Raw genomic sequence first — 27,098 nt, 5'->3', positions numbered from 1 at the left:
CAGACGCACAATGCACATAAAAGCGCTGTCCCGGTTGACCACGAGGGGCACAAGGAGGAGGGCACCAGCCACACCGCAAGCAGAGGAGACGCACACTGCACAGAGCACTGGGTCCCAGCAAACCTCTCAGGGGTGATGGGGGGACCATAAATGCATCACGGAGCGGGGCGATATGCTGAGTGACGGTCACAGGGGGAGAGGGCGGGGAAAAAAAAAGAAAATGTGCGCGGGTTGATCATGGCGGGCCGATCTGAGAGGTTTGACTGGGGATGGGGAGGCAGGCGGGCGACACACGGCGTCACTCACTGGGCGTCGCTTTGGGACGTCATAGACCCCTTCCTTCTGCTGGCTGGTGGGAACCTACACAGCCGGCCGCAAAATCCAGAGCACAGCCAACAGAGCCTGTTACCTCGAGATCAGCAAAGCGCTTATAACGTGTCCTCGGTTATTTTGCATTAAGTTGACAGTTTGATTCTTTACTGTTGCGGCATAACCTGATTTTGGTACGAAGAAGCAACGAGTAGATAGGAAGATATTGAACAGCTAGCATGATGTTTGCGCTTGATTCGTGGGAGGCACGGAATAAAGATGACTCAGACCCGACTAGTTTGCTAGCTAAACGGGAAGTAAAAGCAGTCAAATAGAAAGTGCGGCGTTGTCTACTGGTTTCAACAACGTGTAGTAGAACAACAAAGACTGGTAGACATTAGAAATGAGTCAAGTCGCTAGGCTTCAAAAGATTCCGACTCCAACTAGTTTGCTGTCTAAACGGGCAGAAGAAGTCAAAGAGGAAATATGCTTTTTGTAGTGGTTTTAACGACATGTAAGAGCTGTCAAAAGAGGCTGTCAATATTTCAGACCCATGTCAGTTTTCTACCTATAAAGGCCATAAGAAACAAGAAGTATGACGTTTTAATATCTAAAAAAAACAAAAAACGTCCAGCAGAAGGAACGACTGATTCCGACCTAGCCAGTTTGCTGATGGCAAGAGAAGAAGTTCGCATTTTCACTTCCTTGTTACATTTATGTTGGAATATCAGGCCTCTCCATCGCTAGCTTCACAAACTTTCTTGGAGGAAATTGTTAGCCTAGCATTTCTGGGAACATGTGTGTTCCCAGAAATGCTAATATATTGTCGTATTTTTGCTAATGCTAATAATGCTAATATATTGTCGTATTTTTGCTAATGCTAATAATGCTAATATATTGTCGTATTTTTGCTAATGCTAATAATGCTAATATATTGTCGTATTACAATAAATAAATACGATGAAAACAACTGTGAAACGAACGCAATTTTCCCCGCCTCATCAATCAAAGGAATTGAGCTGAATATTGAGAAATCACACTTCTCGCGACGGGGCTAATCAGAATTAAAATCTACAACGCGAGACCTCGTGAGTCACACCTCAACGTGCGAGGGAACACTTTTTGCTGCCTCGTGGCGCGGGATGATTAAAACAAAGCTTTTCACCGCCGCGGACGTGTAATAACTCAGTGTCACATACACGGCGACATAATAACATTCTGTGCGAAAAAAAACCCCGGAAAGATCTGACAGCGCGTGTGCGACGAGCACCGACAATAAGCGCCGATAGCTAACTGAGGTTGTCTCGTTTGCGACCGCGGGGACCTTTTGATGGATTTAAGGTAAAACTTGGAACAGAGAAAGGCTAATTTGTGGCGGAAGGCGTCGACTGGAAATAAACAATAAAAGGAATGCTAATTTTGTTAGCCGTTTGTCGCGTAGCTACTCGAACTCTATATGGAAGAAAGTGGTTTTATCAATCAAAATGAACTATTGGTCATGTTTTGTTAGCATTTCAGGCTAAAATGATAACCTAACGTTAATAATTACTACTACTAAAACAACGCCCCACCCCCACCCCCACCCCACACTTGTAATAACTCAGTGTCACACACACGGCGACATAATAACATTCTGTGCGACAAAAAAAATAAAAAACGGAAAGATCTGACAGCGCGTGTGCGACGAGCAGCGACAATAAGCGCCGATAGCTAACTGAGATTGTCTCGTTTGCGACCGCGGGGACCTTTTGATGGATTTACGGTAAAACTTGGAACAGAGAAAGGCTAATTTGTGGCGGAAGGCGTCGACTGGAAATAAACAATAAAAGGAATGCTAATTTTGTTAGCCGTTTGTCGCGTAGCTACTCGAACTCTATATGGAAGAAAGTGGTTTTATCAATCAAAATGAACTATTGGTCATGTTGTGTTAGCATTTCAGGCTAAAATTACCGACAAAAAAGGCAAAACAATAAAAGGAATGCTAATTTAATTTTGTTAGCCGTTTGTCGCGTAGCTACTCGAACTCTATATGGAAGAAAGTGATTTTATCAATCAAAATGAACTATTGGTCATGTTTTGTTAGCATTTCAGGCTAAAATGATAACCTAACGTTAATAATTACTACTACTAAAACAACGCCCCACCCCCACCCCACACTTGTAATAAACACAAGCGTGCGCAAATCGACACGGTTTGACTTTCAAACTATTTTAGTATGGAATCGCAGCTACGGTGGCATTCCCTGTGCGGATGCGTGAGCTCAAGGGATGCATGTAGCACACTCGGCCCCTTGTTTACTTCCTTGACATGTTTCTTTCCAGAAGCCGCCATCTTTATTCATACGTTAGCTCCTCCGTGGCTGCGGGCGGCCTCACGTTTTGGCGTAGCGCACACGCCGGCGCTCTCACTCGCGCTCTTATTTTCAATCCATTTTATTTAAAGATCAAACGAGAGTCTGGTGATTAATGTTTCTTTTCTTTCATCTCCCCGGGAGAAGAGGATGGGGTGGGGGGTGGGGGGGGGGGGGTTGTCGGGGGGTGGATGGGGGAGAGAAGGGGGCGGGTCCTGCCTTCCGCATCCGCTTCCTCCCCTCCACCTTTTCCCGCCCCTCCGAGGTCTACCCACGCCTCACCGGGGAGGGGTTGCACCAGCGGTATGCAGCAGTAGAAAGCGAAGCGTGGAGAGTCTCTCGCCAAAAGGTACAGGCGCAGTCAGTGAATGGGCTGCTCGATCACTGCCAACAGAATGTCAAGATATCCTCACTCCCAACCGGCCTCATTGCTCTTTTTGTGCCAATTTGCTTGTTCCTTGACAATCACGCCATGTTTTTATGGTTCAATAATAGATCGCTTGGGGTACGGGGAAAAAAAAAAAAATCACCAACTGTAATTTTGTTTCACGATGGTCCACTTGGGTCGCGTTTAGCCGCATCGCTCTCGGTGTGCCGCGGGCCTTTGGCATGACTGACATCTTGGGGTCCTCACAGCATTTTTCAACAATGTACCATCTATGCTGTATATTTACGTTTTTTGCTCATGTTCAAATATTTGTCGACTTTATTTTGAAAAGTATGCTTTAATGAGTTTAAACGCGTCTTGTAAAACGTTTTATTTATAATTTTTTCCCCCCCAAGAGCGCTCAATATTTTGTGATTTTTTTTTTTTTTTTTTTTTTGGACATGAGAGTGTGTCTGGAACGCGTCTCCCACGACAAATTTCTTCACTGCATTCTCTCTGTCTGACTTGCCCACAAGATGATGATGATGATGAGTTGCCTTTTTTCTTCTTGCGAGTATACCTGATAAATGCTCTCGTCTGATTGGTCACGGATGGGCTCGTGTCCGGCCTCAAACACAATGTACTACGGCGCCGGAAGCACAGGGAAGAGACAAGGGAGGGGAGGGGGTAGAAAAAAAAGGAAGGAAGTGGAAGAAGTCGAGAGAAAAGTCAAAAAGCATTTTTTGGGGGGAAAATCAGCTGACCATGCACCCCACAAACATGCACTTTGTGTGGATATTTGAACCCAGCTATGGTTCCATAAGTAGCGAGCGAGGGGCTGTCTCCCCACTCAGTGCATACACACACTCTCTCTCTCTCTCACACACACACACACACACACACACGGAAAGGAGCAAGCCAAGGGGGTGGCGAAGCGGGTGGAGTGAAGGAAGGCTGGCGAGGTTACCTGGTAGACCGGGTCCTCCAGATCTTCCTCCAGTATCGTCTGCGGACGAGCGGAGCCGAGCCAAGAAGAAGTGAAAGAGGCATCGAGGGTTAAAGGCAGAGGCGCAGGGCCAGTTGGGGGAAAGCACGAGCCATAACAAATCAATCGAAAGAAAGAAAGAAAGAAAGAAAGAGAGAAAGGCGGAAGCCACGGGTGAGAACTTCAATGATCCTTTCTGCTTTCATTTAGTTTTGAGGCTAAAGTGGGGTGCAAAAAAAGCGGACACGTTTTTAACATCTCAACCGATGGTTAATATGATGAGAGGAAAAAAATTCGTCCTGCCTGTGCTGACATTAATTAGAATAGGGGGGATTGTTCAAATCAAGCCCCACTAGACTAATTTAAATTTTGTATAATATAATAATAAATATAATTTTTAATAAATGAAAAATATATTAATAAAATATATTAAAATAATAATAATAATAATAATATATTATATATAAAATATATTAATAAATAAAATATAATTCTTATATTTTAAGCACACTTAATTTTTTTTTTTTTGCATTGGCTTTCTTTTTTCTGTAGCACATTAATTCATTTTTCCGATCCGCACGATCCTCACAAGGGTCGCCGCTGGGTGTGCTGGAGCCTATCCCAGCCGTCTTCGGGTAGTAGGCAGTCAGAAGGGGGGGGGGGGGGGGGTGGGTGTTCAGAAGAGGCTGACCGTTTCACGTCACAATAAAAAAATAAAATAAAACTGCTGTCGACCACGCGGATGTACCTGGTAGACGGCCTGCTCGCACTGTTTGTCCTTCTGGGCCTTCTTCTCCATCTCCTCACGCTGCTTGATCTCATAGATGAGCTGGAACAAGTCCCGCAGGTCCAGGATCACTGGTTCAGCCTGTTGGGGGGGGGGAGAAGTTAATCACAAATGAACCGTCCACACAGACGCACTCATCCGGGAATGCAAACGAATTCACATACCGCACGCACACACTCAAAGTGTGGCGTGGCAACCCGCAAATTGAGCAACTTGTTCGAGGCAACAACTTTTTGATCGTGACTTTGCTCTCCTTCTGCTTTCTCCCTGTCAGACAAAGCCTCCGTCTGTCAGACCGAATTATTCCCCACAAAGCAGCCCCCGCCAGCGAGCGGCACGCCGGCAAACAAAGACACGCTGTGGCGGCGCAAAGCGGCTCCATCGCTTTCTTCCCCATCGTCCCGCCGCCGCCTCGCCGACACTTATGGCGGCAGGCGGACGCCGCCTGACTGACTTGAGGCTGCTTTCCTGGCGGCCGGCTTCGCTCGCATCCACTTTCACTAGAAGTGGCGGAAAAAAAACAAAAGACTGCGATACTGATTCAACTCTTATTTAAGTGAAAAAGTCCTTTGAAATGTACTTTGAAAAGTAAAAATGGCCGGTTATACTGTATACAGTACTCGTTTTGACAACGTGGCACACTTCTCCACACATGTTCCCTCTTTTATTCATTTTTATGGTGCTTGTAACCAAGAAATTAAAAAAAAAAAAAAAGACTGAACACGCCATTAAAATGTGTTTCCGTGGCTTTGTTTAAACCTCACTTGTATTCCTTGCCATTCGACTCAGCATGACTTAGATTTGTTCTTGGTTTTACTGTTTGGTGCTTTCTACCGCCTTTATTACCGATTTGTCTTACTGTTTACTGTGAATGTTAAATCGCTCCATGTACAGCACTTTGTATGCAGCGATGGCTGTTTGAAAGTGCTCGAGAAATACTGTTGACTTGACTTGTTTAAATTGTGAAACGATTCACCAAAAATGCCAAATGATCAAATAACGGAAACAAATAAATCAACCTTTGACCTCTAATCATGTCAAGAAACAAACTTGTATCAATGTAATGATTTGCACTGTTGTATTTTTGTGTTGGATGTGTGCCCTTTAAAGGGCGTGGCCTCTGACCAAGCGGTCGTCAGGTCGTTTTTTTTTTTAAAACGTTGTGTTTTCATGCTTTTTTTTAAAGTTGTAAACTGTAACAAGCTGTGCAGATACGTTTTCAAATGTTGGGAGTAAAAGTATGAAGACCAGGAAAAAAAAAAAATCAACTTAACTTCTCACCACTGCTCCTAGTGAGTTTCGACACTTACAGTACACGGAACTGTCAACGAAAGAAGCGGAACGAGCCTTTGAGTATGACAAGAGTTTCAGCCGTAATCAATTATTGACCGCCAGCTTTTTGCGTAGTGCACTTGGAGTTCATAGACGGAACGCTGCCGCGCATAAAGCGGAGCTCTATTTTAGCGCCGTCGTTCCATGAGACAGTTTCTCCGCCTCGCCTCGCTCTTGACAGGCCCGGCCGGGGAGTGGGGCCGGGGAGGGGGGGGGGGGTGTGTGTAACGTCTGCTCCTGCTGGGCCGCCGACACGAGACATATTGTTAAGCTGTCACATTCGACTCGCCTTTGAAAGTACAGATTCTAACCGTCTCCGCTCGTTACCATCTCGTAGTCCCACCGGCTCCCTTTTTGTTCACAAAGTTTCAAATCAGATTCAAAATGGCATCATCGGTGTGCCGTGAACCAGGAAGTGCTCACCAAAGGACTCCTTTGAATGAATGAATGAATCGCCTTGTTTGGACGCCCCAAAACGGCCCTCGTCTCTCAAGTCGTGCAGCCCGGAGTTCAAAGCCAAGACGGCGAAGTGGCATTTCGCCGTTATAACTGCACGTAAAAGTTGCCGACAGAAGTTACGTCAGCCGCAGATTGAAATTCACTTTAAATCCAGGTCAAACATGTCAAATTTGAACAGTAAGTGTGTCGTTTTTGGTTCGAATCAGCCACGTTTCACTCAGGAAGACTGTTTGATCCAAAGTGACACAAAATTGGGTGAAAATTCATTCTAACAAGATGAACAAAAAAAATTCAAACCCGAAATGGAACAAGACAGCTAGTTTGATTTCAAGCCACACTCACAATGAACAGTGGTTCGAAAGTTGCCCGTGACACACCAAGCGAACGCGCAATCGGGCGGGGCGCGTCTTTCATAAACAGACGCACAAAAAAGTCTCAATGGAACAAAATCGATTATTTTGGTTTGAAGCGGCCAATTCTCACTCGGCAACTCTCCACACCAGTTTCTCTCCAGGAAGCATGCCAGGAACTGAACGAGAAGTCGGACAATTTGGTTTGAAGAAGCCTTCGATGATGGGCGGCCCGGTAGTCCAGTGGTTAGCACGTCGGCTTCACAGTGCAGAGGTACCGGGTTCGATTCCAGCTCCGGCCTCCTTGTGTGGAGATTGCATGTTCTCCCCGGGCCTGCGTGGGTTTTCTCCGGGTGCTCCGGTTTCCTCCCACATTCCAAAAACATGCATGGCAGGCTGATTGGATGCTCTAAATTGTCCCTAGGTGTGAATGTGAGCGTGGATGGTTGTTCGTCTATGTGTGCCCTGCGATTGGCTGGCAACTGATCCAGGGTGTCCCCCGCCTACTGCCCGAAGACGGCTGGGATAGGCTCCAGCACCCCCCGCGACCCTAGTGAGGATTAAGGATCCAGAAAATGGATGGATGGATGGATGAAGCCTTCGATGATGAATTCCAGCGTTTGCACTTGGGACAAAACGCCTTCCTAGGAAACGGGGCTGCTTTGCCAATACAGACGCAACAAACCGAAACTTCTCGACCTTCGTTAAGTGTCACGCCGCAAAAGGTAATCGAAGAAAATGGTCATTTCGAAAGCTTTTTCGGGCGATAAATTTCACGTGCGGCCGGTCACGACCTTCAAATCCAATATATATATGGCCACGCGTCGGGTAAACGCCAGCTCGGGCTGACCGATGGCGCTTCGACGGCTTTGCCTTTGGTGACAACCAATTTTGGGATCTCTGATCTATGTGGCAATAAGGTGCGCATATGTGACTGCGCCGTTTGTGTCGCCGCGAGTCAAAGAGCAGCGCCCGGGGAGGATGGATGTGCCATTAGAGCCGGTGACACACACTCAAACTCCCATCGACTCGGCACGGAGGGGAAATCGATACGGACCGCGGCGGGGAGCCGGCCGGATGCAAACAAAGCACGCCGACGCCGCGACGAGAGGTCCGAAGAAGGCCAAACTATCGGCGCGGGATGGAGCGCGGAGCTGCGCGGCGTAAACGGCGGCCGGATAAACAGCTCAACAGGACACGGGCGTGTGTGCGAAAGGTCCTCGTCGAAATGTCAAGAGGGCGGCGGCGTTGAGAAAAGAGACCCCCTGCGTGCGTTATAAATGAAGCTTCATGCTGAATGGCATGAAAATGTGCAAATACTGACCGACTGGGCGGTCTTGATGGCCACAAAGCGGTGGTTGCCTTCCTTGCCGCAGATGTAGCCAAACGCTCTGTGGTCGGTGATGTCCTTGGCGATGTAGGAGATCTCATGGACGGCGTGGTTGTGCTGCAGCACCTGAAGCAAAGACCAGCACCAACGCTTTCATTAGTTCTTGATGGCTTAGCTGGGCGACATGTTGCAGGGTTGCTAAAAATGATTAAAAAACAAAAATAATAATAATATATAATAGCCAGATGAGGTGGCTTGGGCATCTGATTCGGATGCCTCCTGAGCACCTCCCCGGTGAGGTGTTCCGGTCATGCCCCACCGGGAGGAGACCCCGAGGAAGACCCAGGACACGCTGGAGAGACTATGTCACCCAGCTGGCCTGGGAACGACTCGGGATCCCCCGGGGAGAGCTGGACGAAGTAGCTAGGGAGAGGGAAGTCTGGGCTTCCCTGCTAAAGCTGTTGCCCCCGCGACCCGGCCCCAGATAAGCGGTAGATGATGGATAAAATAATTGTATTGGTGCCTTTAGATACAAATGTAATTTGCGCTGTGAAGAAATAAAACAGCCGTTGCCACGTTTTTGTGCGACGATTCAACGGACGTTGTACTGCTCCTTCTGGTGAGCGCGACAAGGCGCCAAGGACACCCACAAAAATGCCGTGATGCATCGCAAAGGCAAAATCCTTTCAATGAATAAATAGACGGATGGTATAGATGGCAGCATACTGCATATGAAGCCGGTCACAACTCCTCAGTAAGCCGCAGTAATAGTGGTCATTCTTCGCGGAGGATAAAGATAATCCACTTGCGAGTGTTGTTGTATTATCTGTCTGTATCTATTGGCTCCACCGTTTGTTTTAGCATCTGTTCTTCCTCAGAGTTAGAACAAAAGTCTTCAGCAGGCACATTCCGGGTGATTTTTTTCACAACACAAGGATGCATAACCAAGGGTGATGTTGTAAGAAGAAATTTGAAATGATATTAAAGCGTTTTGGAACGCAATTCCTACCTCGCGTGCACCAAATGATTCAAAATCAATCGGGTCTTTGCAGTTATGGCCAAGGTAGGTCATTTCAACATACTTGAAGAAGACTGAAAATTCATTCATTCATCTTCCGAGCCGCTTGATCCTCACTAGGGTCGCGGGGGGCGCTGGAGCCTATCCCAGCTGTCTTCGGGCAGTAGGCGGGGGACACCCTGAATCGGTTGCCAGCCAATCGCAGGGCACACAGAAACGAACAACCATTTGCATTCACACTCACACCTAGGGACAATTTAGAGTGTTCAATCAGCCTGCCACGCATGTTTTTGGAATGTGGGAGGAAACCGGAGCACCCGGAGAAAACCCACGCAGGCCCGGGGAGAACATGCAAACTCCACACAGGGAGGCCGGAGCTGGAATCGAACCCGGTACCTCTGCACTGTGAAGCCGACGTGCTAACCACTGGACTACCGGGCCGCCCCTGAAAATTAAGATCGAGATATTAAAGACCCTCTTAGTTTCTTCTTTTGAATGATCAACCGTGTTCCTGCGCAAGTATTGGTCGTCCACAATTCTTTTCGGGTAACTGTAAATCTTGAACCCTTTGTTGCACTAAGACCTGAAACGAAGCGACTAGTAATTTGAACTTTGACGTTGAATTCCTTGGGCCATTTTGTAATCACACACACACACACACACAAACACGATTCAAAAATCAACAGTGTTCCTGCACCAAACACAGCATGAGCGTCCATTCCTGGTGACGATTTTGCTGAGTAAATCTTCACTTGGTCGAAAATTGTGACACATGAAGCCCCGAAAAGGAACACCATGAGTTCTTCCGGATGACCGCAGCCATCTTGAATTTCACATTTTCCAAATCGGGTCGGGTTCTTTCCAAATTCCTGTGCACGTTCTGTGTCCAGACACGCCGAAATGTTGCCATCGATGAATGTAGCGACAAACGGCCTCAATCAGAGGGGGGCTGGTGTGAAACTGCGGCCTCTTCACTGTTGTCTGGCTACGAGGCGTCAGCCGAGTTGGCGTTGCCCACGGCAGATGGCGGGGTTATTGTTTTTTTTTTTTCTTTTTTTGTGTTGAGTATTCGGGGGGGATAGGAGTAGGGGGATAATCAGTGACAATCACAGCTCGGCAAGCTGTCGACTTGATCGCTTCATTTGTGCCCAAACGACGAAAACACGACGCACAAGTCCTCGAAGTCGGGTGAAAATGCGCAGTGTGTTGTTGTTGATGTCTGTGCCAGGCGCATGCCGGGAACACGCCAGCGCACCCACAAACGCGCACACCTGCGACAGAGACGTAATCCTTAATGAGTCATTCATAATTAATAATTAGACTAATGATTATCATCGTTCCCGCCTATTGACCTGAAAATGGCAGCAAAGGCTCCGCACACAACGCAAAGCGGTTACTGAATTAGCTCCAGAAGTCCGTGCGTGTGTGTGTGTGTGTGAATGAGTGTGCGCCGGTGACAGAGTGCACAGACCAGCTTACGGGGGAGGCGGCCTCTCGCAATTCAAATTGATTTCACATCTTGAAAGCTCAAATCGCAACAATCACCTCTGGACTGAGACTGATTGATCAGCAGCGCAAGTGGCGGCACCCTCATGACAAACAAAAGAAAACTTTTGAGGGGTGTTACTTTGGGAATTTTAACTGTTGTGGTTGAGTTGGTCAAATCCTGGCCAAATTGATGCCCCCCCCAAAAAAGGGGGTGAGGGGGTTTTACAATTGTCAGCAGATGCCACAAAGGTAACATTACACAACTTTCTCGAAATGAAGCTCAACTCTTTCCTTGGCACCAAGACACCACCTGATGGCTGCAAAGCACTATTTTTGTTGAAATGAAGCTCTTCAACCGACTTCAACATAGTTCCTTAGCACCAAGATGCCACGAGAAAAAAAGCAACACTTTTATATTACAGGGCTTTGACTGAAAGTTATTCATTCAGACAAATTATTGACCCCCCGCCCCCCAAAAAAGATGATTCATTTGAAATATCTGTTTGAGGAACATCCCAAATATAATTACTGAAAAAAATGAATATTTAATGGAATCGTTTTGTGCTATGAACAAGCTCATTTATTTAAAGAACCACAAAAGCCTTCCCAAATACTTAATGTGCCTGTTGGGGGAGATCATTGCGTACAAACCTGACAACAACGACTCTCGTATTTTTACAAAGAAGAATTTTAAGGGCAGTGAATTTTAAATAGTGACTTCAAAAGCTCTGAAAATAAGACTAATCTTGACCAATAATATGGCGAGGCTTCAAAACCATTCACAACGGACGCAATTCTCACTTGTCACTCTGCTTGAACAATGAAATTGTTTCCGGCTATCAGTCAAGTTCCTTGTCTTTTTATTTCATGCTTGAGTAGTGCGATTAGCTTGCGAGATATGTTTGGCTGGGTCATTTGAAATCATCACGCATATTTATTGCCAACAGAAAAGATAAACTTCTTTCCCCTGACAGACCGTCCGTATCAATGAAGACCATTTGCGCAAACACAAAGTCAATAGAGAGTGATATTTTGTTTTCCCTTCTGGTGAACGCTCGCTGTGTCTCTCTATCCCCCAAAATGACAAGAAAGCCTTTGATGACAAATGAGCATCGCATAGGCAACCATGCCAAAACAAGTTTGGCGTTGGGATAAAAATGATTATGAGGGGGGGGGGTGTTTCCAAATAAATAAATGTTTCCGCAAATAGAATAATTGTCATGGTACGAAATTAAACCCATGAGAAAAGGTGAAAATATTTTTGTACAAAGGAGGCTTCAAATTTGCTTCATGAACCAGTTTTGAATTTTGACTCCTCTCGACAGCAATTTGTGTTCAATAGTGCCATCTAGAGGAGTCAAAAAACAACTGCTTCATGAAGCCAATTTGAAGCTTCATTTTCCCAATAAATTTTTACAGATTATTTTTTTTTCTATAAGTCATCTACAAATTACCTGGTGCCGGATCACAACCCCCCGACCCCCCCCCCCCCCCCCGACATAGCGGGTATAAATGTCACACTGATTAAAACAGTAACAGTAACGCAATTGCGTTTTCAATATGCGCGCACGCGTCTGAAAGCGAGCTGGAGAGAGCGAGCGAGGGGGGGCACGCCCTCTGTTAAGATTAATGTCTCCTCTCTTCTTCCCCTCCATCTCGACCGCCACGCTCCCTCCACTCCGGACAACCTTCCCTCCTTCGGGAGAGGGCGGCCATCCATCCTGTGGGCTGAGCCGGCGCATCCATCCGCCCATCTGGCTGAGTGATGCGCAGGCCGGGAATGAGACTGTCAAGAACCCTGAACCTCAGCAGAGTCATTCCGGCTGTCTGTCTCTCTCCGGCTATCCGTTAGGACTGATAGTGAGGACGGCGTATCGCTATAGTTAATATTAATGTGCGGCGACAGAGGACAAAGTCTCCCTATGGGGAGCTTTACTTTGACATATGCTAGCTTATTCCCCAACCGTCCCACCGACTCAGTCCTTCTTGTGTCTTTATTTCATCGTCCCCGCATTTCTCGGGGCTGAGACAAAGACCGACGGCGGACATAAAAAGAGGCAAGACGAACGACACTGCCGGCGGGATGAGCTGGGCTTGCATGAAATACGGGCAGCACGCGGGAGGCCACCGGTCACCGGCGCCACGCTTCTGAGTTACGGTTGGATATGTGCCGTCCAGGCGTAAATCTTGAGGATCAGCGCCTTGGCTAATAAAGGCGGCGGCGAGCAGGGCAGCTGGATTCATATTGCGGCTTGCCCTCATTTGCGGTCATTCGGACAAAGTGAGGTACAGGTAGGAGGAGCCCTTGCGATTTCCTAGTTTTTGTGATCACCGCCCGGAAGGAAACGCCAATGTGAACAAATGCTTAATTTCAAAATAATATTAGGGACACGTCAAAGTAAATAAAATATTAACCCTTTCAGGGACAGCGATTACTGGAGTGGACAGCTTGTTAGCATGTTAGCAGATGCTAACAATAACATGCTAATGGCGGTTTTGTATTGATTTTAAAATGTCGCTAACCTCACTAGTGACAAACCCCGACTGGCTGCTAAGAGGCATCTTGACCGAATAATAAAAACACAGAAAAAGCTAATTGGCAAACAAAAAAGTTGCGTCGTTCGCGTAGCGGCAGACAATGGGACAGCCATGTTCGCTCATCTACTGTTGGCCTTGTTCTCGGGGTTTCAATTAGGGCCTCCTGATTTCCCCTGGGGAAGGGTGGAGGGGGGGCCTCGATCGCCCAGAGATGCCTCATTAACGGCGGAAACACACAACAATGCCGCATGTTGGCCTACCCATTAACACACACACACACACACGGTTAGAAGGAGCCGCTAGCTTACCCCCGACTTCTCATCAAAGATCTTGATCCCTCCAAAGGAAACAGTCAGGAACACTTTCTGCTTGTGTTCCCCTTTGGATCGCGCCGCTGCGGCGATACCCTGAGGGCAGAATAGAACATTGACAAACACAAGCAAATGGAGGAAAAGAGCAATGCGACATGCTCGACGTGTACTTCCGCATCAATGAAGGGGCGAGCCGACGGACCGAGTGAATTCACCATCAGGAAAACAAAGCGCAAGCAAACGTGTTTTTAATCACTTTATGCCAAAAGGAAATTGCATTCAAGCAAACGTTGTCAAATAACTGGAAAAGATTTGAACTCCCAACTCTTGTGCTCTTAGCTAGCGCACAAAATCCACAGCCCCCTAGTGGCCAGGTTAGGAAAAGCACCCAGCTTTTTTTTTTTTTTGTACCAGTGTGTATACCGTCACCACCACACGCTTGGCGCTCAGATATCTTGTGAAGTACAAGTTGACAAAGTGAGTCATCGCAAAATCAATAGCCAGAGACAAAATAAGACAGGACAGGCGCGGGCCGGAGTTCATTTGCAACGCCTGGTCAAAACATAACCCGTGGCAATGGCCCAAAAATGACACGCCGATGATTAATAAGCGGGCACGACGGCACCGATGAGGGCGAGGCGTTCGCCCGGGGCCACATCGGCGTGTCTTGGGAGGCGGGAGAAGCAGCTCGCATGAAAGAGAAGGTGAAGGAGATCAGAGAAAAGCTCTTGATGGATTTGCTGTAGTGCTAAATGAGGAGGAGGGAAGGCGTTTGATCAATGAGCTGTCTCTCCTCTCCTCGGCCGTAGCGCCACCTCAACTCCCCCCTCCCCCTTCCGCCCCCCCCAAATCAAATACCTCCTGTAAGGAACAATGAAACTTCCAACTCTTGAAGACGCGGTGTTGAAATACGTTTCACGCTCTTACTGTCAATAAGTGGGAGACGATTCTTATAAAATCACTTTGAGGAAATGAAAATAACACTCTTTTTTCCACAGTTTTCCCAAGAAGATGGCCAAATGCTAATGTGGAATGCGCACACTCACTGGCGAGATCCAGCCTGCTGCGGCGCCGAAACTTGTTGAGAGCCACGCCATCAAGTGACGTGGAACAGGACAAGAACCGAACGCCAGGTGGAATACACCGAGTGTACGGCATACACGGCGAGGGGACGAAGGCCTGCCCGCTGAACGTCGAGGTACCCTCGCGCGTTAAACCATGTTGCGGATACACTTGTTGATGAGGAACAAGTGTATCTGCCAAGTGACGTGGAACAGGACAGGACTCAAACGCCGACTGAAGCGCACACACTTGCCGGTGAGATTCAGCCAACACTTGTTGAGGAAGTGATGAGAGAGTCAGTTGAGCCGCCAGAAGACGAGACGGCAAATGCCAAGAGGGAGGACCCCACTCAGTGGCGAGATCCAGCCAATAGTTATGCACACACACACACACACACACACACACACACATGCTGGCAAGATACAAACTGCTGTTACGTATACACTTGCCGGCGAGAGGTTGAGAGCCAGCACGTGAAGCTTCTCTCTCGTAAAAAAGCTCATGCTCCACCCCTGGTTGTCACGGTGACAGAATTTACACACGCCAATGGCCCAATACACTTACAAAATGAATTGGTTCTGGAAGAAATTTCTTAACTCGGAAAATTTTGGAAGTAGGGACGCGGTTTCCATGTAAATGCCCTAATCCGTTCCAAGCCCCCCTGAAAATGAAGACATAGATGTTTTCTAAAGCATAAAGATGCATGAAAATATGTCACAAAGACATGTTGCAAATAGATTATTGCACAATCAATGAGAGAGTTGTGCTTCATGTAAAAAAACAAAGAAGAGAGTAAAGAATAGAAATGACGGATGAACTTTTAACTGCATCCTCATCGTTTTTTGTTTTTTTTTTGCCTTCTTTAGTCCATGTTTTCTCAGTAGAGGTTTTTGCCGGGCGTTTTATTTATCTATCTACACACATAAAGGTAGCGGTCCCTCTTAACCAATGGGATGCCTGGAAGATGCCAAGTAATAGCCAATAGCAGAGCAGCTATGAGTATGTTGCGTTCAGGAATCTCGGAGCTTTGAGTAGCAGCCCACAATGTGTTTCTACCTTTCGTATTTTGAAATTTCTTTTCGTAATGAGAGGCAATATTTTCCTCTTGCGGCCTTTTGTAACTTGGAAATTTCATATGAAGAGACGTTTGTAAGTAGAGGTTCCGACGTAGCATAAGGGACCGGATGACGGCTGGTTCATATGCAGAACATGAAGAGGGTTTTTATTCAATTGCCTGTTTTAAATGGTGAAAAGAAAAAGCCATAGAAGTCTCCTTTAAACCCGGCTGCTGGTTCCTCATCCATCTTCATCCTCCCTTCGTCTTCCTCACTCACCTCTCATCCAAATTATTCTGCGGCGCGGCTTCCCTTTTTCTTGCTAACTAGTCCATCTGTCTTCCTCTGCCTGTAATTGTTCCTGTCCTTGCAAATGAGACTTTCACCCCGAGTGCCCCTCTCCCATCCATATAGCTCCCCCTCCCGCCTTGATGGAAAACTTGCTGCAAAGAATATAAAAGACGGTCACTCCAAGGCAATGTGCGAAACCCCCTCAAATAAATAAATAAAGGCCTCCGCTGTAATAAATGTTTGTGTTACATCTGCTCTTTTCTTTATTTTTTTATTTTCCACCCTGCCATCAGAGCAATGCAGCGGTCGGTGATTAATTAAAGACTTGGTGAAAAATAGAGGCCTCCCTTCGTACGTTCTTTCGTGTCCACCGATCCACAACAGAATCCAGAGCAAATAAAGACGTAAAATTCAAGACCCGCCTCTCCACGATGACGCAAGAGCAACATACCATACTGACACTTGTTGCAGTTTAAGAAATAAAAACCATGTTTAAAAAAAAAAATCCTTTCTCATGACTCCTTTTTGCATTCTTACAATGCCGCAAATTCAACGTGGCAGTCTGACACTGCAGGTGAGTCGGGAAAGGCACTAAAAAAAATAATAATAATAATAATAATAATAAAATAAAATAAAGGCCTACCCTCTAGAAAATGCCTGTTTTGCATCTCACTTGTTCATTGTCACCATGTCACAAGAGAAAATTAACAGCCTCACTTGGCAGGCGTGATTCATTCATTCATTCATTCATTCATCTTCCGAGCCGCTTGATCCTCACTAGGGTCGCGGGGGGTGCTGGAGCCTATCCCAGCTGTCTTCGGGCAGTAGGCGGGGGACACCCTGAATCGGTTGCCAGCCAATCGCAGAGCACACAGAAACAAACAACCATTCGCACTCACACTCACACCTAGGGACAATTTAGAGTGTTCAATCAGCCTGCCACGCATGTTTTTGGAATGTGGGAGGAAACCGGAGCACCCGGAGAAAACCCACGCAGGCCCGGTAGAACATGCAAACTCCACACAGTGAGGCCGGAGGTGGAATCGAACCCGGTACCTCTGCACTGTGAAGCCGACGTGCTAACCACTGGACTACCGGCGCCTGGCAGGCGTGAATAAAGAAAAAAAAACCCAAAAAAATAAAGGCCGAGCCTCTAATAAATACAAGTATTACATCTCCTATTTTTCTATGCACCATGTTTACGTAGCCCTACAACTGCCAAAAGAGTCAGTAAACACCCTGTAAAAAAAAAAGCCTCGCTCGCATATCAATGCCTTTGAACATGACTGCCATGCTACAAAAGTACTGCAACAGCCGGACTTTTTCAGCAGTTAAAGCATGTAAAGACTCGAGTCTCAAAAATAAAGGCTTCCTCTCCGATAAATACCCGCGCGACAGCTCCTTTCGCATTCGTACCACTTCCATAAAAGCGACGACGCAATAATAAAGGCCTACCCCTCGAATAAAGGCCTTCGTTGACGCTATGTCGGACGATCGAAGTCACGGTCGGGCGCTCGCTAGTTGAGGAAGAAAAGATTTTGGCTGGCTATTTGAAGAATGACGGTAACGTGATGATAATTTAAGAGGTATTTCGAGGCCGGCTGTCCTTACCTTGAGCTTCATCATGGAATCCTGACAGAGTTTGTCTCCGCGGGCCGCTGTGACCTCGTCCAGGCCGATGAGCTTCGCCTTGTAGCGGACGCCGTCGCCTTTAAAGCGCCTGATGAGAGTCGCTTCGCTGCGATCCTGCCCTGCAGATACACACACACACACACACACACACACACACACACACACACACACACACTTTTAAGCCTGACGTTCAAGGATCTCCATCATTTTTTTTTTTTACCTTGGGGATAATCAATCTCGCGCACTAAACATGACCTGATCTGAGTTACCAAAAAAAAAAAAAAATCATATGAATGACACTGGTCAATACCTTCATGTTCGCCTCTTTGTGGACAACTTATTTTTTTCTCTTCCATTGTATGAGAACGTCAGCAAGTGTCGGCTATTGCGTTCCTGTGTTGACCTTGCTCCTTTCCACTTACCGCATGTTAGCACCGGTCTTGAATACAGAACAGAGGGACAGGAGGAGCCTCACTGTTGTTATTTTTTTCATATGGAATTTATCATCAAATGTATTGGGTCACCTCGCCATGAGTTGGCGGCGGCGAGTCCCGTTTCCTTGATCATTTGTGTCGTTTTGTTGCGTAAACCACAGTCATGGTGTCTTGAAAGGCGCTTATAAATAAAATGTATTATTATTATTATTATGGGCGGCCCGGTAGTCTAGTGGTTAGCACGTCGGCTTCACAGTGCAGAGGTACCGGGTTCGATTCCAGCTCCGGCCTCCCTGTGTGGAGTTTGCATGTTCTCCCCGGGCCTGCGTGGGTTTTCTCCGGGTGCTCCGGTTTCCTCCCACATTCCAAAAACATGCGTGGCAGGCTGATTGAACACTCTAAATTGTCCCTAGGTGTGAGTGTGAGTGCGAATGATTGTTCGTCTCTGTGTGCCCTGTGATTGGCTGGCAACCAATTCAGGGTGTCCCCCGCCTACTGCCCGGAGACGGCTGGGATAGGCTCCAGTACCCCCCGCGACCCTAGTGAGGATCAAGCGGTTAGGAAGATGAATGAATGAATTATTATTATTATGACAAACACATCCCTATAGATGCCGGCGATGCGTTGCTTTGCATTTGAGATCAGCACAGCTTCTGAGTTGAAAAGAAAGATTAGTGGCTGAATGTCACCCCGTCACAACACACTGACAAGTTTCTGCAACTCACACTTGAGCAGAGTATGTATTTTTGATGTATGTGTGGTATCCTTTCATGATCCTTTCATAACTTTGTTGCGGTGAATCTGGAATTTCTCCATTGCGAGACTAATAAAGGTTTTCTTAATCTTAATCTTAATCAACAGCATGTGTGTGTCGCAATCGTGAGACCACAAAAAAAAAAGTCACAGAGGTTCAACTCAAGCTATGCGTTGCTCCCGACATGTTTCACAGTATTATATCCGTAAATACATTTTTGTTTGTTATTAAAATACTTTCCTCAGGAATGTTTTGGGGACTTTATATACTGTAGGTGGAAGTGTCACAAAAGCAAAACATAATAGCTTTAAAAAAATATATTTTTGGTGAAAAAATAAAAAACACACTGGAGGCTAACTTATTATTTTTTTTTTTTGCCATCACAAACCACAATATTCTGTATTAGCAGTCTTTCAATGTTTTTAATCTGCATTCCAGTCCAGTAAACGCTCTAAATCAGCAGGTAAAGCCGACGACTGCCCATGTAATGATAATACAGTGTAGCTCGTATAATACATCGACTGCATTAGCGCCGTGACCCTCAGAAGGTCGTACAGTGGTGGAGGGAACGAAGAGGTCCCCCCTTCCCCATCTTCATTGTTGGGAGTGTTGCCGGGCAACGAATGTGGAAGTGGCGCTAACTTTTCTGGTTACAAGTGAAGGCATACTCATCGACAAATGTAATTCGCTAGCTTGGCAATGAAGTGCTGTCTCTGTGAGTGAAAATACGTATCATTGTTAAGCAAAGTGTTGAGGTTAAAAAAAAAATCCCCCCTCTCCTCCACACACACACACACACATCTCACAGAAACACACAGTCATGCATAAAGTGAACACTGAGGGAATCTGCCAACATGCCAGTCATGGCTGCTGCTCAACGGGTCAAAACACACACGCACATGCACGCGCAAACGCACACACACACACACACACACACACACACACTGGTGGCGTCTTTACCCTCAAAGAAACACAGGGGCACGTACAAAGTGAACACTGAGGGAATCTGCCAGTCATGGCAGCTCAACGGGGGAACGACAACACACACACGCAAGGACACACAGACGGGAGTGGGGAGATGAAGAAGACCAAGGATTGTGATGGATGGTTGAATGAGCAAGGCCTCCCTGGATAAATGTCACTCAGGATTAGAGCGTTATGACAGCCAGAAGCCCCGTTGACACACACACGCACACACACACACACACACACACTTGTGATCGATGGCAGGTAGAGTACAGTGGGGTCCTTCATGAAAGCCCCAGGCATCGCCCCTGGCAACTGTAACCTCCTGTCCGCTCAATGCATCCCCTCTCAGCCAGACGGCTTCTCCATCAACGTTGTCAGCCACACATGGAATTGTATTCCCCCCAAAATCACCTTGGCCTCCGCGATGGCTCATCTTTGGCCTTCTCCTCAAGGTTTGGCCATCAAATTTTTGCTCAAAGAGGCCTGGAGTCTACCTGTCACAACCCCATACAATGTTTCAAACAGAATGTGGGAGGAAACCGAAGCACCCGGAGAAAACCCACGCAGGCCCGGGGAGAACATGCAAACTCCACACAGGGAGGCCGGAGCTGGAATCGAACCCGGTACCTCTGCACTGTGAAGCCGACGTGCTAACCACTGGACTACCGGGCCGCCCCAGTCTTACATGTTGAATGATAAAACAACTTCTGCATAGCGACTGGCGGTCTGCCGAAGGAAATGATCCGACTTTATTTATTCATCGATCAGAAAATGATGATGAGTGTACGTTATGGTTTGTTCCTCTATCTATGCCAGCCACATTCAAAGACAGGCAGAATGTAGGCACCAAATGGTGCAGCTACATATGTAGACGGGTTAAATCACAATACTGGCATGCATATGTTCTTTATCCTCTGCTAAGAATATTATTGCTGTGGTGAAAAGCTAAAACAACAGTGCGTCTCAACATATGGATGTCTTATACTGCCCCCAGGGGACCAAGGCCAATTTACACATTTACTATTCTTCAGGATTTTTTTTCCATTTTTTTAATGACGTACGTACAGGTATTTACTGTAATCAAGACTCCAATACTTTTCTTAGGTTGGTGACAGATAATGACATGTTTTGATTTGTGTACCAATCTGGATTATTTCACCACTGTAGGAGCAGTTGAGGACATCCATGGCGAGAGTCGATTTTTATTTGGAAAATAACATTATGTTGAGATGGAATTCATCAGAAATATGATTACTTGTGGCATGAACAAGACTTACAGACATACAAGATGTCATTTGTGAGGCTTGTTTGGGTCCTATGTTTTCCCAAAAGAAGACAAACTATCGATGCTGCACTTTCCTAAAATGACGTGTCAGTTACACGTTTCTGAGATGTTGTAAACGTGCACTGGGGGAACATGATCACGTGTTCTTGTTAACTTCAGTGGTGCAAAAAAAAAAAAAAAAAAAAGTGATTATCTAGCTCATAAACGGAAGCGAAGAGTAATCTCAATAATGCTTAATGGTGTCGCTCGTTACATTTACTAGACATTAGACACCAGACGGCCCGTCGTCCGCAGCAACTGCCTAACAATTGGCAAGCGACACCGATCTTCCTTCGCCAATCTAAGATTAGCCATGATCCGGTCTCTAGATATGTAACGCACTTGTTTTTTTTCCCCCCAGCAGTCGGGTGTTTTTTCTGGCAGCTGGCGCCTTGTATCCGGGAGCTCCAGATGTAACTACACTGGGGACGCTTCCCGAGCAACACTCGACGGCTTCGCAATTAATCCCGCTACGTCGCGCGACGTTTGCGTGTCTGCGTACTATTTCACCACGCCGGAGACAAAGCGCTCGCTCGAAGCCCCACAAAGGAAAAGCCAGTTCCAGCCCGGCAAGATTGATTTAGCGCATAAAAGCTGGCACTTGACTGACGAGTCGCGGATGCAAATTTGCAACGGCAAGTGTAAAATGCGATGATAAAGTGCGACTCATCGAGGAAACAAATTGCCTCGCGCGTTTGTTGACGCCTGCGCTTTTTCTTTATATTGTGGCCGCACGACGGCTGTCGGTTTTATTTTTCAACGAAAAGTTTGTGCCGTAAAAGCATTTCAGTGCTCTCATCTAAACCCTACAGATTTATTTTTCTAATAGAGACAAGGAAGGGCCTATCAAAAATTTAATCAGTTTTGATTGTTTCAAAGCAATAATCCAATAGATTTTTTGGATCATGAATAGGGAAGTTATTGTTGTAAATTGTTGGAAGTATTGTTGTCTATCTATCCAGCTAGCTAGCGGCTAGCAAACTAGCAAACTAGCTAGCGGCTAGCAAACTAGCCGCTAGCTAGCCGCTAGCTAGCAAGATTGGCTTACGTTTCAAACAAGGAGTAGGTTTGAAGTAAAGTTTCAAGCCAGGATGAGAATGATCGAGTTCTGAATGACCGTTTTCAAGCCAGGTTTAGTTTTTTAGAGAAATATTTCCAGATAGGTTTGTGGTTACTGTCCAAATCTTAGCACATCAAACATTTTCTTCATCCATCCATTATCCCCAAATTAATGATTCCAAACCATACTACAACACATTATAAGGCTGAAGATTTTTCATCGTCAACTCTCATCCAATTCCAATTTTGAACCAAGACTCAATCCCATTTTGGATGATCTTGGAAGCCAACTTTAATTCAATTGTTCATTCAACAACGAAGCATTTGTCTAGTATTTGGTGTCATTTTTCTTATCGCTGTTGCTTTGCAAACTTTGCCACCCGCTACACTGACCCGACCTACGCGAGTCCAGATGCGAGGTAGACTGTGTACGGGTATGTTGTGAGCACGCACAAATGTGGCCTGAAGCAACGGCTCCCTGGTCTGTGCCGCCCCCCCCCCCCCCCCCCCCCGGACCAGACGTGTCGATGTTAAGGTCACTTTGAAGGAGCAGATGGGAAGAACTTTTAAATTGTGGAGACAGTTGCCTCCTGAGGGGAGACTGGGGCGGGCGTGGGGGTCACTTTTTTGCCGCGTGCTGCACTACGATGGCTTCTTCTGAGTGAAAGTTTGACTCTCCTGTCTCCATTTGCGAAATAAAGCAACGGTTATGTTCCCAGTTCAAGAGCCGTGTCCTTTCGGAAGTTCCATTTGAAGTCGTTTGATGATGTCAAAACAACTCAAAGGCTGTTCTGAAAGGCTCCTTCAAAGATGGCTTTGCTATTTTCCTCTGTGGCCTGTGCTGAATAAAATATTCAGTCCGGTGTTCCCAAACTTTATCACGGTTTATCATTTGTGATCCCACTACATTGCATATATATATTTTTATGACAGTATCTGGAGGCTTAGCTGTTTTTTTTTAATTAGCTTGAAATGCTAGCTGACATGGCAGTGAATGTCACAAAAAGCAGCCGAGTTTGGCAGAAAGTGGAAAATCCTTTAGAAATTAGGCCAAGCACTTGCTTGGCCTAATTTCTGTTTATTGTGACTGCCAGCTGACGTTTACTTTCAAACCAAACATAAAACGAAGAAAATGACACTTGCGCAAACACATTCGTTTTCCCTCATGAAAGTGCGCTAACGCGCGAGGCAAAGGACGAGCTAACAAAAAAATAGCATCAATTATCCTCTCTGTTATTCCATCGCCTTGGGGTGGATTTTTACGTTTGCAATTTTGTCTTTTTGTGTTTGAATATTGTGAGTGTAAAAATGTGTGATTTTTTTAAAGGTTGAATTTGGTTTTGTTATCAAATAGCGCTGCTAGTTATGCTAACATATGATCACATACATTGCAGTCAAGTCAAGTCATAAATCCCTTCGACTGCAACCTCCCCCAAAAGTGGAGGATTAAAAAAAAAAAAAGTCACAGAGTTACTATTGGGTTTCGAATAATGGCTCTCAGCAGAGCTGTAAACACATTTTCGCCACCGTTTTCTCGTGTTGATTAAAGACACTTGGATGTGATTTTGTCACCATTTGTCACTGGCGCAGAGCATTGGAGAGCCTCTGCCTTCGATAAACTTGCCGCAGGTTTTATTTTTTTTCCCTTTTCTTCCCCTCCCTCACCGCTTGTTGTTATGTAGCCACAAAGCAGCACGGCGTTATTCTTCGAAGGTGTTAATTGTTGTTTCTCAACGTCTGATTTGACGGAAGCACCTCGAGCATCTCGTGGAGTCAAAGTGGCAGACGGCTCATCTCGCCGCCGCCGCCGCATCTCGCCGTCGTGTTGTACTTATTCTGCCGTTTAAACCACAACGAGGCGGGCGCGCAGTCTGCGCGAGGCCGGAACATGAAACGGAATCCGCTTGCGTGTACATCAAATTTTTGATTAGCGCTAATGAAGGTGATTTTTGTGTATGAGGGTAAAACAGTCCAATTGCAACCTTCAACGATTTTCTCTTGCGGAACGGTTGTCCTCGAACGTGAAATATCGCCACGGGCAAAATGGCCGGCTGTGTTTGTATTGACACGTGTGCGTATCTGATTATTGGTGATGTTGCTGTGTGCGCACCTGTAGGCCGTCCGCCTTCTGACAAGCTGTCACGACAGGATTTTAAAAAAAAGAAAAAAAAGACGTCCTCATCCTGTCATGCAACACTGAATCCAGTCCCCCTCCGGGCCTGCACCGCGGGCCACTCATGCAGCATGACAATCATTACAAGAGGCATGCTTACAGTCTGTTTTGTGTGCGCGCGTGCGTGCGTCACTTGAGACGCTTGCCGTGAGAGCATCAGGCATCTCCTTCCAAAACCAAAGTGTTTCCTCTTGAAGTCACTGGTTTAAAAAAAAAAAATGATACGGTTCCTAATGAAGCCACTGCCTTGCATGGCTCGGTCGGGATGAGCAAAGCGGCCCCGGAGGAACATCACAAGAGGATCAGCACCTGCTCGTGTGCGTTTATCGCCTTCCGCGAAGGAAAAGTCTCATTCACTTGCATGTTTACGCTCAAGTGGAAACTCTCCATTCAAACTCAAACAACCATTTGCTTATCTTCCAGCTTCCTGTTTGCCGGAAGTGTTTCACGGCGTGGGGTTTTGGCCATTTTTTTTTTCCTTCCTCATCCTCAAGTCTTGACTGCAAACAGCAGTAAGTTCAGATGGGGTCCCGTACAATTCTCACATTCTGTGAAGACTTTCTACAGATGAAAACTAGACGCCGGGCAGCATGGAGCACATTTGTCGCAAAAATATCACAAAAATATAATATCACAAAAAATAAATAAACAAATACATTTTAAAAAAAAAACGAAAAATAAAAAGTTGGTGTGGACATGGCCGTAGCTCATTTAAGTTTCTTGCTACTTGTTTGAAGCCTTTTCCACTGAGGACAGAACTTAAAGAAAAAAAAACATTGTACTATCCCAAAATATCGTCGCGTTCAACTCTTCTAGGCCTGCTTTGTTGTCAAGCCGCTCAATAACACACAAATAAATGTCCTTTCACTACTCAACAGGGCAAGCATGTTGTCCTCTATTGAGTGTGTGTGTGTGTGTTTGTGTGTGTTTGTGTGTGTGTGTGTGTTTGTGTGAGTGTGACTATGATTTCTCCTTTTCTGCAAATTATGAGCAGTGAGCCAACTGTTGCTATGGCGACAGTAATTGGTAATGCAGCGGAGGAGCCGAACACACCGAGGCATTTGCGACGTGCACAAGTACACAAACTATCACACACACACGCACACACACACACACACACAGCGACAATGGTGGACTGGCTAAATAAAAGGCTTTTAGTTCCATATCTTTTTTGCGTGTGACGGTGGGATGTTTTTGACCATGAGTGTGTCATCTCGGATGTTTATTCCAACGAGTGGGCGAGTGAGGCCTGTTGGAAATTTGATGGATATGATGGAAAGTTGGCTCGTCTTATGATGCATGACAGAGCTCCGTCAAACTGGATGAAAGCTTACATTATTATTTAGATTTAGATTTTTCAAAAATAAATCCCATTTTGCACATGAGTTTTCATTTGCATTTTAATTGTCCCGTTTGTTCCATTTTCATTTTTGGATTTGTAGTTTCCCCCTTTTTTGTGACGAACTGCGCATGTAATAGACATTATGATCTGATTTTCAACTAGGGGTTGTTAGTTTGCTTGTTTGTTTTATAATTCTCGTGTTCTATGTTGTAGCAATTCTCAGTCAACTTTACATTCCAATTATATGCATCCATCCATTTTCCGATCCGCTTCATCCTCACAAGGGTCGCCCTGAACCGGTTGCCCCCCAATCGCAGGACACACAGAGACCAACAACCATCCGCGTTCAAACTCCCACCTCGGGATGATTTGGAGGGTTCAATCAGCTTCCCATGCATGTTTTTGGAATGTGGGAGGAAACCGGAGTACCAGCAGAAAACCCACGCAGGCCTGGGGAAAACATGCAAACTCCACACAGGAAGGCCCGAGCCGGGATCGAACCCACAACCTCTCGACTGTGAGGTCGACATGCTAATCACTCAACCACACCGGACAGCCCCATTCCAATAAAATATTTCTTTAAATTTTAAGATGATTTATTTCAACTATTCCCTCTCACTCTGGGAGGACTCCAGTTTACTTGGTATGTCGTCTTTTTTTTTTTAAACTTCATTAGCAGCGGTATGAAATTACATCTTCAATTTTCCGGAAATAAGTCGATGGACAGAGGAGACTGACGCAACAAGGACAAATACGTCAATTAAAAAAAAAAAAAAAAGACGTTACACAATGTGCCATTAGAATTTTTTTGTCCTCTCGCATCCACCTCTGGCCAGCAATGACAACCGCAATAGTACTGGGCCAATTCAATTCCATCTCAAGTTTGATTGGCGGGAACAGATTTGATTAGCTCTCAGGAGAAAACAGACACACACATACACACACACACACACAATTCAGAGGGTTTCAAAGTGAGGACCGGCCAAAATGTCCTCACTCTGCTGGTTAAAAACTCATGCCGGTCCTCCCAATGCCTGAGTACAAGAACACACACACACACAATTTAGAGGGTTTCAAAGTGAGGACCGGCCAAAATGTCCTCACTTCGTCAAAATGTCCTCACTCTGTTGGTTAAAAACTCATGAGTACAAGAACCCACACACACCCACACGCACACACGCAAGTATTGAAAATACTGCGTCCAACAATTCCCTAGGGACCAATATTAGGCCGAATGGCTCCAGATAGACTGCACATGTGCATCATATCCACACCAAAGAAGATAATGCGTCGGCTAATCACACGCCAGAGACAAGGCAACGCACGCAAACACACACTGTTGTTGTCACAACGCCACCCGCCTGCGTGCTGTCAGTCGT

General features: G+C 46.1%; 1 protein-coding gene across 15 annotated transcripts in view; it reads right to left on the bottom strand.

Moving 5' to 3' along the window:
- dab1a (DAB adaptor protein 1a) overlaps positions 1 to 27,098 on the bottom strand; it is a 176,849-nt gene that overhangs the window by 19,206 nt on the left and 130,545 nt on the right. For 12 of the 15 annotated variants that reach the window (XM_052073164.1, XM_052073175.1, XM_052073176.1 and 9 more), the window contains 7 exons: positions 17,644 to 17,783; positions 13,622 to 13,720; positions 8,264 to 8,395; positions 4,760 to 4,879; positions 3,994 to 4,032; positions 3,607 to 3,669; positions 307 to 360 (listed from right to left, as the gene is read on the bottom strand). In XM_052073164.1, the coding sequence (XP_051929124.1) occupies positions 307 to 360; positions 3,607 to 3,669; positions 3,994 to 4,032; positions 4,760 to 4,879; positions 8,264 to 8,395; positions 13,622 to 13,720; positions 17,644 to 17,783 (647 nt within the window). The remainder of the gene's footprint in view (positions 1 to 306; positions 361 to 3,606; positions 3,670 to 3,993; positions 4,033 to 4,759; positions 4,880 to 8,263; positions 8,396 to 13,621; positions 13,721 to 17,643; positions 17,784 to 27,098) is intronic. The other 3 variants (XM_052073178.1, XM_052073177.1, XM_052073179.1) reach the window with 3 other exon arrangements.

The sequence above is a fragment of the Hippocampus zosterae genome, chromosome 8 (genome assembly GCF_025434085.1).
Source record: "Hippocampus zosterae strain Florida chromosome 8, ASM2543408v3, whole genome shotgun sequence".
Taxonomy (NCBI): Eukaryota; Metazoa; Chordata; class Actinopteri; order Syngnathiformes; family Syngnathidae; genus Hippocampus; species Hippocampus zosterae.
The sequence above is the reverse complement of the archived record's forward strand: the minus strand, read 5'-3'. Positions and strand labels throughout refer to the sequence as shown.